Source organism: Bubalus kerabau, chromosome 18 (genome assembly GCF_029407905.1).
Source record: "Bubalus kerabau isolate K-KA32 ecotype Philippines breed swamp buffalo chromosome 18, PCC_UOA_SB_1v2, whole genome shotgun sequence".
In the NCBI taxonomy this organism is placed as follows: domain Eukaryota; kingdom Metazoa; phylum Chordata; class Mammalia; order Artiodactyla; family Bovidae; genus Bubalus; species Bubalus kerabau.
Genome location: NC_073641.1, coordinates 34555879 through 34572015, shown reverse-complemented (window position 1 = coordinate 34572015; position 16137 = coordinate 34555879). Strand labels below are relative to the sequence as shown.

At 37.2% G+C, this 16137-nt stretch overlaps 1 protein-coding gene across 4 annotated transcripts in view; it reads right to left on the bottom strand.

The window, feature by feature from the left end:
- OXCT1 (3-oxoacid CoA-transferase 1) overlaps positions 1-16137 on the bottom strand; it is a 166749-nt gene that overhangs the window by 81210 nt on the left and 69402 nt on the right. For all 4 annotated transcript variants that reach the window (XM_055555079.1, XM_055555078.1, XM_055555077.1 and 1 more), the window contains 4 exons: positions 6444-6551; positions 5074-5188; positions 2217-2311; positions 440-488 (listed from right to left, as the gene is read on the bottom strand). In XM_055555079.1, coding sequence (XP_055411054.1) covers positions 440-488; positions 2217-2311; positions 5074-5188; positions 6444-6551 — 367 coding nt within the window. The remainder of the gene's footprint in view (positions 1-439; positions 489-2216; positions 2312-5073; positions 5189-6443; positions 6552-16137) is intronic.

Sequence of the window (16137 nt, the reverse complement as noted above, 5' to 3'; positions counted from 1 at the left end):
CCACAGTTGCCCCTTAAGGCCCAAGGGTGATAAGAACTCCCTGTGGTACTTCAACATCCTTTCTGGTTTGCCTTAACCCTGTTTACAGCCCTGTAAACTATCCTTTCCTTTAATTCTAGTTACCCCATCTGAGAGCATTCTCTGTGCACAGTCAGGATGGCGCCTGATTGACCCACCAAAGCTCCTGCCATTTCTTGTAGCCCCTCTTGCAATTTCCCCTATATCTTACCCTGCCCTAAATAGGGGAGACCTCTGATGGGCAAGCAGACCCAGATGGCACTGGGAAGGCTTCTCTCGCCTCCTCCAAGTAAAGTATAGTGCATATTCTCCAGGAAACATCAAAGAATCAAGCCCAACTCCTTACTCTAAAATCATTTGGCAGAGAACGAAACTAATAGCAAAGGAAAATGCTGGAAGAACATGTAAAGAGTTATTTTACCTGCATTGATTAGATCTGCATCAACTTCATTTTTTAATGGGTATGGACCCTGTAAAATAAAGCACATGTCCAGTTAGGAAAACAAGTTTCTCACTGAATCACACACTAAAACTTTAATGCAAACAACTCATTTAAAACCTTAGGAAATGATTATCAGAAGACTTGAGGTGAACCTTTTCAAAGTAATCCTGATGTTTTCATGGTTCTGTATCTCACATTGATTAGTCTTTTCTACGCTAATAAGTGTGATCGGGTAAGTGAAAAATAGTTTCTTCAAACTACCAGAGTCTGAAAGAAATGTTAAGCTATTGGAAATCCAGGTCAATAAAAAAGTAATTATTTAGTATCTACTATGCAGTCTATGCTATAGTATATCAATGTTGCTGCTAAGTTGCTTCAGTCCTGTCCAGCTCAATGAATACAAACTAAATGGCTACTTTATTGGGCTAGAAGGATCTGAAGAAGCAAGTCTCATCTTTTTGATGCCCTTATTGTCCCTTTGACTGGTAATCCTAAGTTTTTATTTTTTATGTATTTTTATAAACCATCTCTAATAACTTGAATAGGGTGAGCAGTTTCATAACATAACATATATTAAACTAAAAGAGAGGAAATAGAAAAAGAGGAAAGAAAAGGTCTAAGTTAGAGCCAAGAAAGAGAAAATAGTGGCTGTGAAACTTTAACATACTTTCAAAAAATGGGATCAAAAATGTATTCTTTAAATAAACTGAAATGGTAACTAATGTTTTAGACCTGTGTAAATTTTTCTTTAAACAGTGATCATAGTTATGCATATCAACTTATTTCCTTTGTCTTCAAAATGAGGGATCTGGTCACTCTAGATAATCTCTAAGGTATCTGAAAAATGTGAGTCTTTGCAGTATGAATCTTTTTTTATCCAGACAATTACCATTTTTGTGTTTTTGAAAATGGTCACAATCATTGCCTCAATCAGAATCAACTACATGCTCATGACCATAATTTATATTTTAAATGCTGGATATACATTTTCCATATGTACAATTTGTACTGTATTAACAGTTAAGATCTACTGAGAAATAATAAAAGATTAGGAATATTATAAATTGTCAGACAATAAGTAATCTCTGCCATAATTAATAAGTAAATAAAAGTTATTCAGGAAGCTAAAGTATTTAATTTTATTTTATGTTAAATAAATATTAAAATAAAAGGAATGGTCAAATTCTATGAGAATATTGAGCCCATTTGAAAAGTTATTCTTGAGAAAGGGAAAATTCTACCCTTTTGAACAACATGGCCTCAAAATGATTATGACATGAAAACTTTTCGAATTAGCCAACTGTCAAAAAATGTCCTGTTCTAAAGCATCAATAGAAATGTTACTCTTCAGTTTCTCATGCTGAGACTTGCTGATTTTTATTTAATGTAGGATTATTAGTAATCTTCATTATCTTGTGCAGTCACACACAGGTTAATAAATAGTTTACCTGAACAGGCTGGTGTGAGGTCCCTGAAGTCGGTGTAATAGGGGAGATGGAAGCTCATACAGTGATAAATGAGGAGTGACTGAAAAGCTCATGGAGTTGGGAAACTACCATCTACTCCATAAAATGTGACAGGACATGTTCATAAGTACTACCATTTTATGGGAAAAGTTAAACATTTATTATGAGGATGAAGAGAAAGAAAAATAAGATTGGAAAATCTAAGCTAACAACTCTAAGAAGACTGCACTATATAAAAAATCTTATTTTCCATCAAGACTGGATAAATAAAACTTTAATTTTTGTCTTACCAAACCCAGGACTCCATTTTCACTTTGCAGATGGACAGTCATATTGGGGCTGATATAGTTGCTGGCCAGAAGTGGTATTCCTATGCCCAAATTGGCTGGAATAAAAGATGTTAAGGTCCAACATACAAAAGGTAGAGATTATGTCATAAATCTGCTACATGAATAAATCTGCACAGAGCATTTAAAGTCACTTTTTCTGAATGTATTCTCCCACCACTCTCTAGATATTATTTTGTAATTTTTTCAAAAAGAAAATCTCTCAAATAATCACAGCTTTCACCATGAAGATATCAAAGTAGTGGCTTCAGAAAACTAATCAAAAGGTCATTTTTATTGTAAGACACATTTAGCAAATTTTTGGCTTGTATTAGGACTTATATACTATGTATTAGGACTAATGTATTATGATATATGTACTATGACTGCTGACTGATGTAACACGGCCTGAGCTTTGTTTAAAAGCATTTTTCACTATTCAAAACTCCAACTGAGACTAAAGATGATTAAAAATATTTTACAAGGGGCTTCTGTGTTTGAATTTTAACAAAGTTTTCTGACGACACCAAAATGTCTACCTAAATTGTATGGATTCCTTTGGGTCACTGTAATAACATCCATCAGTAACTGAATCTTCTCTAAGACATAAAGAGGATGGTGGGGATGCTTAAGTTTCAGTGAACACATCTGAGACCATCTATTAAAAAGAAGCTATGCTACAGCATCAAAGTGCTAACTGATTGGGATTAGCAGATGCCAACTATTATATACAGAATGGATAAAAAACAAGGTCCTACTGTACAGCACAGGGAACTATATTCAATATCCTATGACAAACCATAATGGAAAATAAGCTGTAAAAGAATCTATGTATGCCTAACTGAGTCACTTTGCTGTGCAGCAGAAATTAAATACAACACTGTAAGTCAACTATACTTCAATAATTTTTTTTTAAAGAGCTAACTGAGGCTATTAAACCTTCTTCAGATGATCAAAGTCCTGACTTGTAGGCAGTGGTGTGAATTTGATCTTGCCTCTCAAGATCAAAGCGGCTGACCAGATCAGAAATCCTGACTGACTGTGGGAATTCCCTGGCATCCAGTGGTTAGGACTTGGCATTTTCACTGCTGTGGGCCTGGGCTTGATTCCTGGTGGGGGAACTAAGACCCCACAAGCTACACAGCATGGCCCAAAAGAAAAAAAAAACAACTGACACTGTCTAGAACCACTGTCCATGCTATCCACTACTGCACACCACAGACCCTGACACAAGTAAAGAATAACAGCACTCTGATGAGATTCTAATAACAGGGAGTGCTTTAAGAATCAAGGCCAGAAAAGATAAAGTGTGTATATGGTACCATATTATAAACTACAAAGGCCAGCAAAACAACCCAACGTGCCAGGTCACCTCTAGTGAGTATAGGGAGTCTATGAAGGTATGAGGATAGCTACTTGGATTACCTCCTACCAAACCATCTAGCATAGAGTTAACTGTGTTTCTCACAGTGACTCACGTAACACACTGAGGTACTGATTCCATTATGAGCAGGTTATTTTCAAGAAAGGGCAATCCAAATTCCAAGTTTTATACTTCAACTTTCTTATCATATGCTGCAATTTTCAGTTCTTTAATATTATTTAGTGAGTCAAACACCAGAGAGAAAAAAGTCCATGCAATTTGGGTTGAAAAAGAGTAGGTGCTGTGGAAAGACCATTTTATGAACTGACTTGCAAATATTTTTCATAGGCAATACAATGACAGTGAATAAAGGATACCTATAAGAGAAGCCAATACATCTAAAAGCAGAGTTATCATTTAGTCAGTGTTAACAGTGTCAATGGTAAACCAGTTGACTGGAGGTAAAAAGAAAACCCACAGACAAGCTTTCATCTGCTCAGCCAATTTGGTTGACTCTGTAACTTGCTGATATGGGAGCTGAGAAAGAAGGCACTATAATATTCTCTTCCCTGTGTGAATTCCCGCCATAAACCAATGCATAAGCTGAAAGATTAAAAAAAAAATGAAGTGATGGAGTTAAGAAGAAAGTAAAAAAAAGGGAGTTTTCCCAGTCAATATCTGTCTGAAAGAAGGTTTTTATGGACCAGAGGAAGTTCAGAGAATGGATACACATGCCATGTTTCTACCTCCTGTCCCAGGACTTTAAGTATGGCTTTACTGCATTCACCATTCAACAAATATTTACCTTATCATACATTATTTGAATTTATATATATTATTTGTATTATATAGTTCAATGGTTAACGTCTCGAAAATTAGCAAAATGGCAGACTCACTGACATTTAAACACATTTAAAATCCAAACACTTTATCTACCCTTTTCTTGACAAAGTATCTAAAGCAGAATTGAATCATTCGTTGAATACAAAACATTAGACATAAAAGGGTACACTCACAGGGATCTTTGTCATGGGAAACAAGAGGCTGTTATGAAGTTGGATCTTATGTTTCAAATGAGTATGTAAATGTCAGAACACAGAGAAAGCAAATAGCATTGGTTATAACTAGTACTTCTGAGAATTTAAACCTTCATCTGGGGTAATCTCTTTTCCCAATTAACTTTAGCCAAATGCCAAACTGAACTGAAATTCACTGTATATCAGAGAATAGCTAAGCAAATTTTCAGTCACTATTTTGCTTCAAGAAGGTAAAAGGATTATAATTTCAATTCCATTTATCTTTGTATCTTTAGGTTATGTGCCACATTTTGTAAAAACTGATCAATTGCTTTAGAAGCTACAATGGACTAGAAAAGAATCCCTATGCAGGAAGTCTAGTAACCTGATGAATATGTAAAAAGGGCTGTCTTTGCTCAGCCCCAGAAGGAATAAAGGATACCATACATGCCGTCCTCAAATTCAAGGGCTGCCCGCTTGATGATACGTTCCCTGACATTATCTGCAGGTTTACCAGATGTGGTTTTTATATCTTCCTCTTTCCGGATTGATAAACGCTTTAAAATAAACAAATAAATTATTCATGGTTGAGGTATGCCTTGTATTTTATCACTGCTGAAATACGAAACTGTATTGGAAAAAATTTTAACTCTCCCCCATTACTAACAGGAAGCAAATCTGCAATATAATATAGATTTTTTTTTTTAACAAAAGAAGAGTAACATGGATGACATTTGATGACAGAAATTATTCTTTAGGAAGTAAATGAAAGGTCAGATTTGTTTGAAGATGAAGATACACTTGTTCTATCTCTGAAGCGAATAATTCCTCTGTTACTGTCACAAAGAGTGCTACTACTGTTACTCTTAAGAGTCCTACAGCTGAATTCTCCTCGGGTGCTCACGGATGGAGCTGGAACAAAGAGAACAAATAGACCTTTCGACTCTGTTTTTTTGTGGGGCTACCAGAATGTGTTTACCAAGTATTGCTGCTATCAATCTCCTATTTCCACCTGCAGAGTTGAGACTGGTTTTGCTATAAGTGCATCACAGAAATCATAGATATATCCAGAAACCAGTCAGAAAACTATTTCCATCACTAGGTCTCTTTGACACAGACTCTGACCCTGTTTGCAAATGTCCTCTTTTTGATCCCTGGCCGCTGACATTAGTTTTAGATTGCAGTCTCTTCCTGTTTGATGTCAACAGGTAGAGGGCATCTCTGAATCTCTGGTATCTCTTACTGCTTGTCTGTTCTGTTGCGGATCCCTACACATTTCTGAATCTTAATATCAACTCTGATCCAGCTGATCTTCATGCTCTCAGTAGCCTTAGTATACCTCCAATGCTCCTGGTAGCCTCTCCTTATCGTGATCTCATATCTATCCACCAGCCGCCCAGAGCCCAACACTTGTGGAAAAACATGAAAAGACATCAAAATAGTTAGCGCTGAACACTCAAACACTAAGAGTCCAGCAGGGGTAAAGCAACCAAAGACCTGATTATTGTTCTCTATCTTGCAGGACAGCCATCCAAAACTATGCATTATAAATTAGAACAGTTACAAAAGCTTGGAAGACACAGTATGGAGAATCATGTAATTTAGTGATATACATGTTGTAAACACAAGGCACTGTTAATCTAGACAATCACACAGACATCCCCTCAAGATGGACACATGAGAAGCGTCTATTAAGATTCAAAGCAAGACTTCCTGTTCAGCTTTAATTCCTTATCATCTGGAATAGCTCCAGGGACACATCTCTCTGACAGTCAGATCCATAAATACTGACAAACAAGGTAAGTCAATTACCTCAATTCTTTTCTCATATTTTTCTCCCTTTATAAGGCGATGTACATAAATCTTAGGAATATGAATGTCTTCTGGGGCAAATGATCCAATATCAACAATTTCTTCAACCTAAGCAAAGAGAAAAACATTTTAAATTAAATAATGAGAGTTTAAATTGAATGTTTTTATTTTAAAAAAACAAAGAATATTCATCTTTACCTCCAACTTAGGTTGGACACACAATGTAAAATATATATATGTATATACATACAAATATCATATACAAATCTACATATACATCAGAGAGAAAGAATACACATATACATACATATACACAAACTTCTACACCCACAAAAAGAGAAGAAATTCAAATACATGGCCTGAACATAAAACACAGAACATAAAGTTCTAGAACTTTGCTTAAAACAGCCTCAGCTACAAATTTGTCAAATGTTTGTAAGTACAGCTGCTTGAACTTTCACAAATTGCAGCTCAACTATGCAAAATTTGAAAGCACATCCCTTAAACCCAGATTTTCAAAATTAATGGAAATTTATCATATCAAAGACAAAAATCTGTAACAACATCTGCTTGGTCAATTGCTTTTTAAATATAGACACAAATGCTATTTGTAACCATTTTTAATTATTCCTGTTATTAGCTTCCTAGGATCGTGATAGAACTGCAATTGCTGAAATAATTTAAGATTGATCATTAATTTCAATACAGAAATTTGAAAAAGAAAATATTAACAAACTAGAAATTCTAAAAATTAAAATTATTCATAGAGCATAAAGGTACTTTATAGCAATACCAAATGTCCCAAGTCAGTCTGCTATTTTAAAACTCATTTTTAAAAAGGACAAAAGAAAAATTTTTATATCAACATTAAAAAAAAAAACCCTCAGAGTAAAAAGGATTAAGAAAAACTAAGATCAACATTGTTGAGATAAAAAAATTATCTTTCTGGTGCCAAGAAAAAATATTATCTTGAAGACTGAGAGTACTCAGTTTAATAGATGTCATACCCAAAGCAAAGAACTATCTGCAAAGGAAATGACTTGTACAAAGGGAGTTGTATTATACTTGTCTCCTAAACTAGTAATTGAACTCTTCAGAAGTTTTTGAGGTTAAGCACCCCTCCTTATGCTATTCTACCATGTATGCCCAAATCATACTCCTTCCACAATGAAAGAATAATGGGGATTAACAAGAGTCAATTTCATTATTATGCACTGCTCTCAAATAGCTGAAAAAAAAACAGGACATGGTACATAAAAACCATCTTCTCTGATCGAACAAAGACTCCAAGGAAGTGTCAGTAAACATGTGGGAATCCAAAAATGAAATAGTGAGTAGAGATGTATATCTAATATTCATCTGAGAATGAGTCAGGGGGAGGAAGGGGGCTCCCCATCACTGTGCTCTGTATCTTTTCCTCCAAAGTTCTCTATACTCTGATATATCAAGAACATAGCCCTCACTTTTTACATATCCATCAGGTTATTAGGCCTCCTGCATATTGATTCTTTTTTAATCTACTGCAACCAAGGTAGGGATCAGGTAAACAGGAGGTGGATATAGGAAATGCAGAGCAACTTCCACCTCTTCAACAAGCCAGAAATTTCAGCCATTAGAGTTCATTCACATTTTACACTTATTCAACTCAAGCCTTCAAAGAAATTCTTGACTTTAAAAAATTTATTCTGAGGATATTATTCTAAGGATATATATGAAGCCATTATATTGAGGATATGTGTGAAGATTTACTATTCATGAAAATGCTGGCCATAGAATTTGTTAAAATAACATTGAGTTGGGGCTTCCCTGGTGATCTACTGGTCAAGAATCTGCTTGCCAAGGCAAAGGACACAGGTTGAATTCCTGGTCCAGGAAGACCCCACATGCCATGGATCAACTAAGCCTGTGAGCCACAACTACTGAGCCAGTGCTCTGAGCCACAACTGCTGAAGCCCGCAAACCTAGAGCCCATACTCCACAACAAGAGAAGCCACCACAATGAGAAGCCCATGCATGGTAATTAGAGTACAGCCCTCCTCATGTCGCAACTAGAGAAAGCCTGAGCACAGCAATGAAGACTCAGGGCAGCCAAAAACACATACAAAAAAAATTTTTTTAACTGAGTTGGGAACAACCTAAAGGATCAACAATAGAATAACACTAAAATATACATGGTATGGGGTTCAGTCTCTGGGTTGGAAAGATCCCCTGGAGAAGGGAATGGAAAACCATTCTAGTATTCTCGCCTGGAGAATTCCATGGACAGAGGAGCCTGGTGGGCTACAGTCCATGGGATCACAGAGTTGGACATGACTGAGAGACTAATATATTGGCTCAAACGATTATTTATATGTCTGCAAAAACTAAGAGGAAAAAACCAAAGGAAACTAGTACTGAAATGCTAATTTTTATCCCTAGGTGACAGTACAAGTTATTTCTGTTTAAGTTTACGTTTATAATCAAGAGGTGAAAAAAACATGCAAGTTTGTTTTTTTTTTTAAGTTGCAATAGACATCAAGTAGATGGTTTCCAAAACTAGGAAATACATAAGTGGAGGATGTGATAAATTGCTTAGTTAGCTATGTATCAAAAGGACATGTTAAAAAGAAAATAGAGCCCTAAAAACTGTGGTTTCTAAACTCTAAAAACATTTACAACATTATGAAATGTAAGTTAAAAAAACTTTTTGTTTACATTTTTTTAAGAAAATGCAAATTATTCTCACTGCCTAACGTTGTTCCAGTAGATCAGGCTCTCTCAGCTCTGGCTTGAATTACTGCATCAGCTTCCTCACTGGTTTCCCTGCAATGACCCTTCAGCAGGAGCAAGAAACACATGGGGAAAGAAAAGGAGTCATACTTCTCACTTAGCCAAAAATGTTGATGGTAACCAATCTCTACTTTCTTCTGGGTTCCATCGGAGAAAGTTCCGACAAAAAAACACCAAATCAAGACCAATTTTCTTTACCAAGGGCAACTGTATCATGACTTTCACAACAAACGAAGTGAAAGAATGTGTCCCAGTAAAACAACTCCAATGAAAAGCAAGAATGTGGTTAAGTGTAATCAGTTCCAGGCTTTGTCATCCTAATAGGAATGATTTTCATCTTGTGGAAAATGCATGGGCAGCATTTGTCAAAACAATATCAACACTCAACAGCATTGAAAATTTCTATACAAAAATCAAAGCTTTCTCAGAGTTGGTTAGCAGAGTTAATCACAGAGGAAGAAAATATTTGAAGTATAAACCCAAAGAAGAAAACATATGTTTTCAGACAATCTGTGAAAAGAGTTTACCAAAAAAAAAAACCTGAAGAGGCAGAACTATCTTAATGTTAGCAACTGAAAGGTTCTGTGCTGATTTTGTGTGATCTTGAAAAAGAACAAATGGGGAGAGAGGGAAGGATCTGGTGAGATCAGACAAAAACGTAAGAGTCAAAGGAAATCTGAAAAGAAAAAGATGAAGGAGTTTGTTAAGGAAGAAGTAAAAATAAAAGCTCACAAGAGCACTCACTAAGCATGGCAGAAATGTACTCCTGAAATCAGAAATGGGTAAGACAAGAGAAGAAAGAACAAAGAAAAAGCCTCAGTGCACAGTGATGGGCATGTTTAAGGGTCCTCAGACAAGATCAAAATGGAGGAGAGGTGGTAGCTAAGAGCAACCCAGGCTTCTTCCTGGCACGACGCATAGTTCTTACGCAGCCATCTGGTACATCCAGAAATCCAGACACTTGAGGCTTCTCTAATTAGTACTTGTCTTCAGTTATTAGCAGGAAAAGAGAGGCCAGTGAATGTTAATTATTATTGATTTGAACTTTGTTTTAAAAGGTTGCTTTCTCTGCCCTAAACCCTTCCCACTTTATAATTCTGCAAAAATTTAAACCTCAGAGAAGGGTAAGAATTCATCCTCGGGTGACAGTGTTTTTGTTTTTCCTTGGCAAACATTATTTATATCTCAGGTAATGTGACAGAGGAGCAGCAAAGTAATAACCTCCTTATTTCATATTTTATTTTAGTGACAACAGTCGGTTATGGCCACAAAAGTGTGCCCAACCCTGAAGGCTGTTAGTGGAAAAAGCTGCACACCTGCAAACCTCACCAAGTGAAATAAAGTGAGGTGGGAGGAAGGGGAGGAATCACACTGCAGATTTTATTCCTGAGTCATCTTAGCCTTCAGAAAGACTTAGGATGAATATTCTTCTCTTATCAGGAAACTTAAAAAGCAAATAACAAGCCACAATGGCTAGAAACATTAAAAAAAAAAAAAAAAAACACCAGTACCCAAATTAGCAAAAAAAGAAAAAAAGCCTTGGAAGACTAGAAAAATGGAGAAGGGAAGCAATGAGCAATAACAGAAAAATTTAGAAGATGCAGAGGTATTTTCTATACTACTTTAATCCAGAAAATCGGGGAAGAGAAAGAGGAAATGTCGAGCAAAAGGAGGGTTGGCCTGAAGGGCGTCCTTCCCCACAAATCTAACAGAGAAAAAACATCCAAAGGAGCAAGAAGGTGCACAGCTTCTTAAGCTCCATGCTAGGGAATAATTTGACTACTACAAAAATATAGTAGAAAATGGCATGAAAGCTGAAAAGGTCTGGAAAAATACATGGGGTCTTAGATGTCTTTATAGAAAGGCACAAAAACTGAAAAGATGAGTGGCTATTAATGAAACTGCAACCTTACAAACAGTTGTAAATGTAACCGCATAGTCATTGAATGTCTCACGCCAATGGACATTCTCCAATGTCTGATGACAATAAGCTCAAAGGCACAAGGTATGTCACGAAAACAGGCACAAGCCTGGGAAGCCACTGACCTAGCAATGATGTGACAAAATGTATTTAAAGTGACTTTAAAAGGAGAAAGAATATCGCACTAATGGACATATAATCAAGAGTGCTCACCAAACTAAAGATGTAGATGGCATATTTTTTAACAGAAATGACAAAACTGGCTCAGAAACAAAACAGTGATATAAAAGGGTGATGTCATGGAAAATGTCAATTATTAGAACATCTTCTGTTCATCATATTCTTCTGATAAATTCGATATTGCCTTCTGACAAGTTCTATTTTTCAGAATGAAACAGTGAGAGAAACCATGATTCTGGACTTTTAACCAATAAAGATAAATTCTTTGGTAAAGTAGAAATGATGGAAACCCTGAAAGAAAGTGACAATTTAAAATTGGAATTTGTAATAAGCCAGGAACTGAATCTTAAGATATACACAAAAATGTATCCTGGTTTTTGAAGGGAGGTAGATTTTGAAAAGTTGAGAGGATAAAAACAAAGATCAGGATCAAGCGGTCAGAAACTGTAAATGATAGAAGACTATGAGGGATGTAAGGCGCTCAAAACCCCCATTCTGACAGTATGAAAACGGATCATCCTGACAATGAGAACATGGTATACAAAGAAAGAATATGATAACATGGATAGCAGTGTGTCTTCTCATAGTTTAAAAAGGCTATCTACGAACAGAAACAGACTCACCGACATAGAGAATGGACTTGTGGTTGCCAAGGGGGAGAAGGAAGGGCGGGGCATGGACTGGGCATTCGGGGTTAGTAGAGGCAAACTATTACATTTAGATGCAAACTATTACAGCAAGGTCCTGCTGTAGAGCACGAGCAACTATATCCAATCTGGGATAAAGCATAATGGAAAAGAATATAAAGAAGAATGAACATATGTGTACAACTAAGTCACTTTGCTGTCCAGCAGAAATTAGCACAACATTGTAAATCAACTACACTTCAATTAAAAAAAAAAAAAAAAAGCTCATATAAAAGAGAGACATGCATGACCTAAGACAAAAGGAGGTCACGTGAAACTTTAACAGGTAGGTCAAAAAGTACAAATTGTAATGAGGTGAGTTGTGTCCAAATACTAAAGACAATGGAAGGGTGGTTTCTGGGGTGATTCTGTTGCTGCTGATGGGGAGTTCAGACATGGTAATCACAACCACTGGAAACAGAAAACAGAATAAAGCACAGCAGCTCAATTCCATTTCACTTCTGGCTCCACCATCAGGGAGAAGAAAAGGGAAGAACTAATACGGCTAAGAAGGAATTGAATTCCAAGAAGATACACCTAGATTCTCCAAAGTAATTCTAGGCTGTAGACCCACAAAAATTACAAGTCAGGATTCTTAAAAAGCCTGAAAATATAGTCACAGAATTACAGTCAAATAAAAAATGGCATAGATGTCAGCGTATGGAAAGGCAAATATACTCCTTTTCAAACTGGGGCTCTATTCACAAGAGTGTGCTAATGAATTATTGAGACTTCACTGGTGGTCCAGGGGTTAAGAAGACGCACTTTCATTGCAGGAGGCAAGGGTTCGATTCCTGATCAGGGAACTAAGATCCATGTTGCGTGGTGGGGCAGGGGAAAGATTATTGAACAAATGGTCCACAAGGTCATAAACAGATAAAAGAACATCGTTAGACCCCAGGACAAGTTTTTTCCCACACCAAGCCCTGCCAAGTGAACTTCATTAATTTGCAGATCTAGCTAGTGCATTGCTGAGTCGAGAGAAAAGCACACAGTATGATTTCACAAAGCACCTGGCCAACTCCCTCACGCTACAGTTTTACAGACGTACCGAGAAAATGTGACTTGGTTTCATTCACTTTAAAATCAACAAATAAGAATTAAGCACCTACTAGATACAACAGTGAAGAAAACAGGGAGCCTGCTCTGATGCAGAGACAGAAAGATAACAGAAGAACCACAAAACTACTGGATGGCTTGACAAAGTCTTAGAGGCCTCTGATATTGTGGTTCTTAACTTTGAGGGAAATACGTACTTGCTTAAGAATCTGATGAAAGCTACAACATCTGTCCACACACAAAAATATTTACTGACCTGTAAAATCCCTCTAAGGATTACGAAGGATTTGTACATAAACATCTACCCATTTCTACCCCCAGCCTCAGTGAGACCCCACATTAAAAAAGGACCCCTATTCTAGTGCTTTCGTTACAGGGAAGAATAAAATCTGACTAAATGTTGCATCTGTTTTATTTTAACCTTTCCTTCTCATTGCTTTTGTTCACTAAAAGGATACTGTATATACATAATGGTCTGCCTCTCGGCCTGAATGTTAAACCAAAGTGCTATTATCCAGGACCCAGTCTACCCTTGGATGGCTACAGGAAGGAAAAAATTAACCCATCCCCTCCCCAAGTCTGGTCATTCCAGGAGACACTGCAAGACTAATGGCCATTTTATTTTACTTCCTTACTCCCTTCCCTAAGACTCTGATAAGATTGTTTTTGGGAGACACTAGTCAGCCAGCTTTCTGAATACAGTCATATTCCTTGCCTCAACAACTCTTCTCTGATTTATTGGCCTGTTGTGCGATGAGCAGAGCAAGCTTGGACTTGGTAACACTTTGGTGTCTTTGGTCCTATCCTGTTCAATATCTTTATCAAGCCCTTAAATGAAGACAGGGAATACATCCTGAGCTCACAGTGGTTAAGGAGCAAGGGTCTGGGTACAACTGACAATTCTGAACATCTACATTCCCATTTGCATCTTAGAAGACAATCTTAAGCTCATGACCTCCAAGTATTCAGCAAAAGTTTGAGCAAAAAAAATGATTAAGGAGCCCAACCAGTCTTTTAATGCTCCAAGAATAGTATGCTCTTGGAGAAAACCTACACCACAGTTATAAAGAGTTTTTCCTTCCAATTAAAACAGGGTGCCTACCATATGTAAAACAAATAGCCAATGGGAATTTGCATTATATCTCTGGAAACTCAAACAGGGCTCTGTATCAACCTAGAGGGGTGGGATGGAAAGGGAAATGTGAGGGAGGTTCAAGAGGGAAGGGACATATGTATGCCTATGGCTGATTCATGTTGATATTGGACAGAAAACAACAAATTCTGTAAAGCAATTATCCTTCAATTAAAAAATAAATTAAAAAAATTAAAAACAACAACAGGGTGCCTAAGATAAAATTCTGTCTGGTTTTAATAGCAAGACTAGTTGTACTTCACTTGATCATTTTGAGGGGGGTGGAAAACTAGAAGTTTGGTATTACCATATACACTATTATATACAAAATAGATAATCAACAAGGACCTACTGCATAGCACAGAGGAAAACAACAGAATGGGAAAGACTAGAGATCTGTTCAAGAAAATTAGAGATACCCAGGGAACATTTCATGCAAAAATGGGCCCTATAAAGGACAGAAACAATAAGGACCTAACAGAAGCAGAAGAGATTAAGAAGAGGTGGCAAGAATACACAGAACTATACAAAAAAGATCTTAATGACCCGGATAACCACAGTGGAGTGATCACTCACCTATAGCCAGACATCCTGGAGTGTGAAGTCAAGTGGACCTTAGGAAGCATTACTATGAACAAAGCTAGTGGAGGTGATGGAATTCCAGCTGAACTATTTCAAATCCTAAAAGATGATGCTGTTAGAGTTCTGTACCCAATATGCCAGCAAATTTGGAAAACTCAGCAGTGGCCACAGGACTGGAAAAGGTGAGTTTTCACTCCAATCCCAAAGAATGGCAATGCCAAAGAATGTTCAAACTACTGCACAATTGCATGTGTGCAGTAATTTTCACATCATTTCAGATGACAGCAAGGCAGTGTTCAAAATCCTTCAGCTAGGCTTCAAAAGTACATGAACTGAGAATTTTCAGATGTACAAGTTGCATTTAGAAAAGGCAGAGGAACCAGAGATCAAACTAGTGCCAACATCCACTAGATCACAGAGAAAGCAAGGAAATTTCAGGAAAACATATACTTCTGCCTCATTGAATATGCTAAAACCTTTGACAGTATAGATCACAACAAACTGTGTTAAATTCTTAAAGAGATAGGAATACCAGACCACCTTACCTGCCTCCCAAGAAACCTATATGCAGGTTAAGAAGCAACAGTTAGAACCAGACACGGAACAACGTGTTACAGACATGGTTCCAAATTGGAAAAGGAGTATGTCAAGGCTGTATATTGTTACCCTGCTTATTTAACTTCTATGTCTTTGTTACCCTATGGGCTGAGCCCGCCAGACTCCTCTGTCCATGGGATTCTCCAGGCCAGAATACTCGAGTGGGTTGCCGTGCCCTACTCCATGGCATCTCTCAGACCCAGGGATTGAACCCCTGTCCCTTATGTCTCCTGCATTGGCAGGAGGGTTTTTTACCACTAGCACCACCTGGGAAACCCTCTATGTAGAGTATATCATGTGAAATGCAAGGCTAGATGAATCACAAACTGGAATTAAGCTTGCTGGGGGAAATATCAATAACCTCAGACATGCAGATGACACCACCCTAAAAGCAGAAAGTGAAGAGAAACTAAAGAGCCTCTTGATGAAGGTCAAAGAGGAGAGTGAAAAAGCTAGCTTAAAACTCAACATTCGAATGAAGATCATGGCATCCGGTCCCATTGCTTCATGGCAAATAGATGGAAAAACAATGGAAACAGTGACCAACTTTATTTTCTCGGGCTCCAAAGTCACTGCGGACAGTGACTGCAGCCAGGAAATTAAAAGACACTTGCTCCTTGAAAGAAAAGCAATAACAAGCCTAGACGGCATATTAAAAAGAAGAGACACCACTTTGCTGAGAAAGGTCCCAGATAGTCAAAACCACACTTTTTCCAGTAGTCATGTATGGATGTGAGAGTTGGACCATAAAGAAGGCTGAGCGCCAAA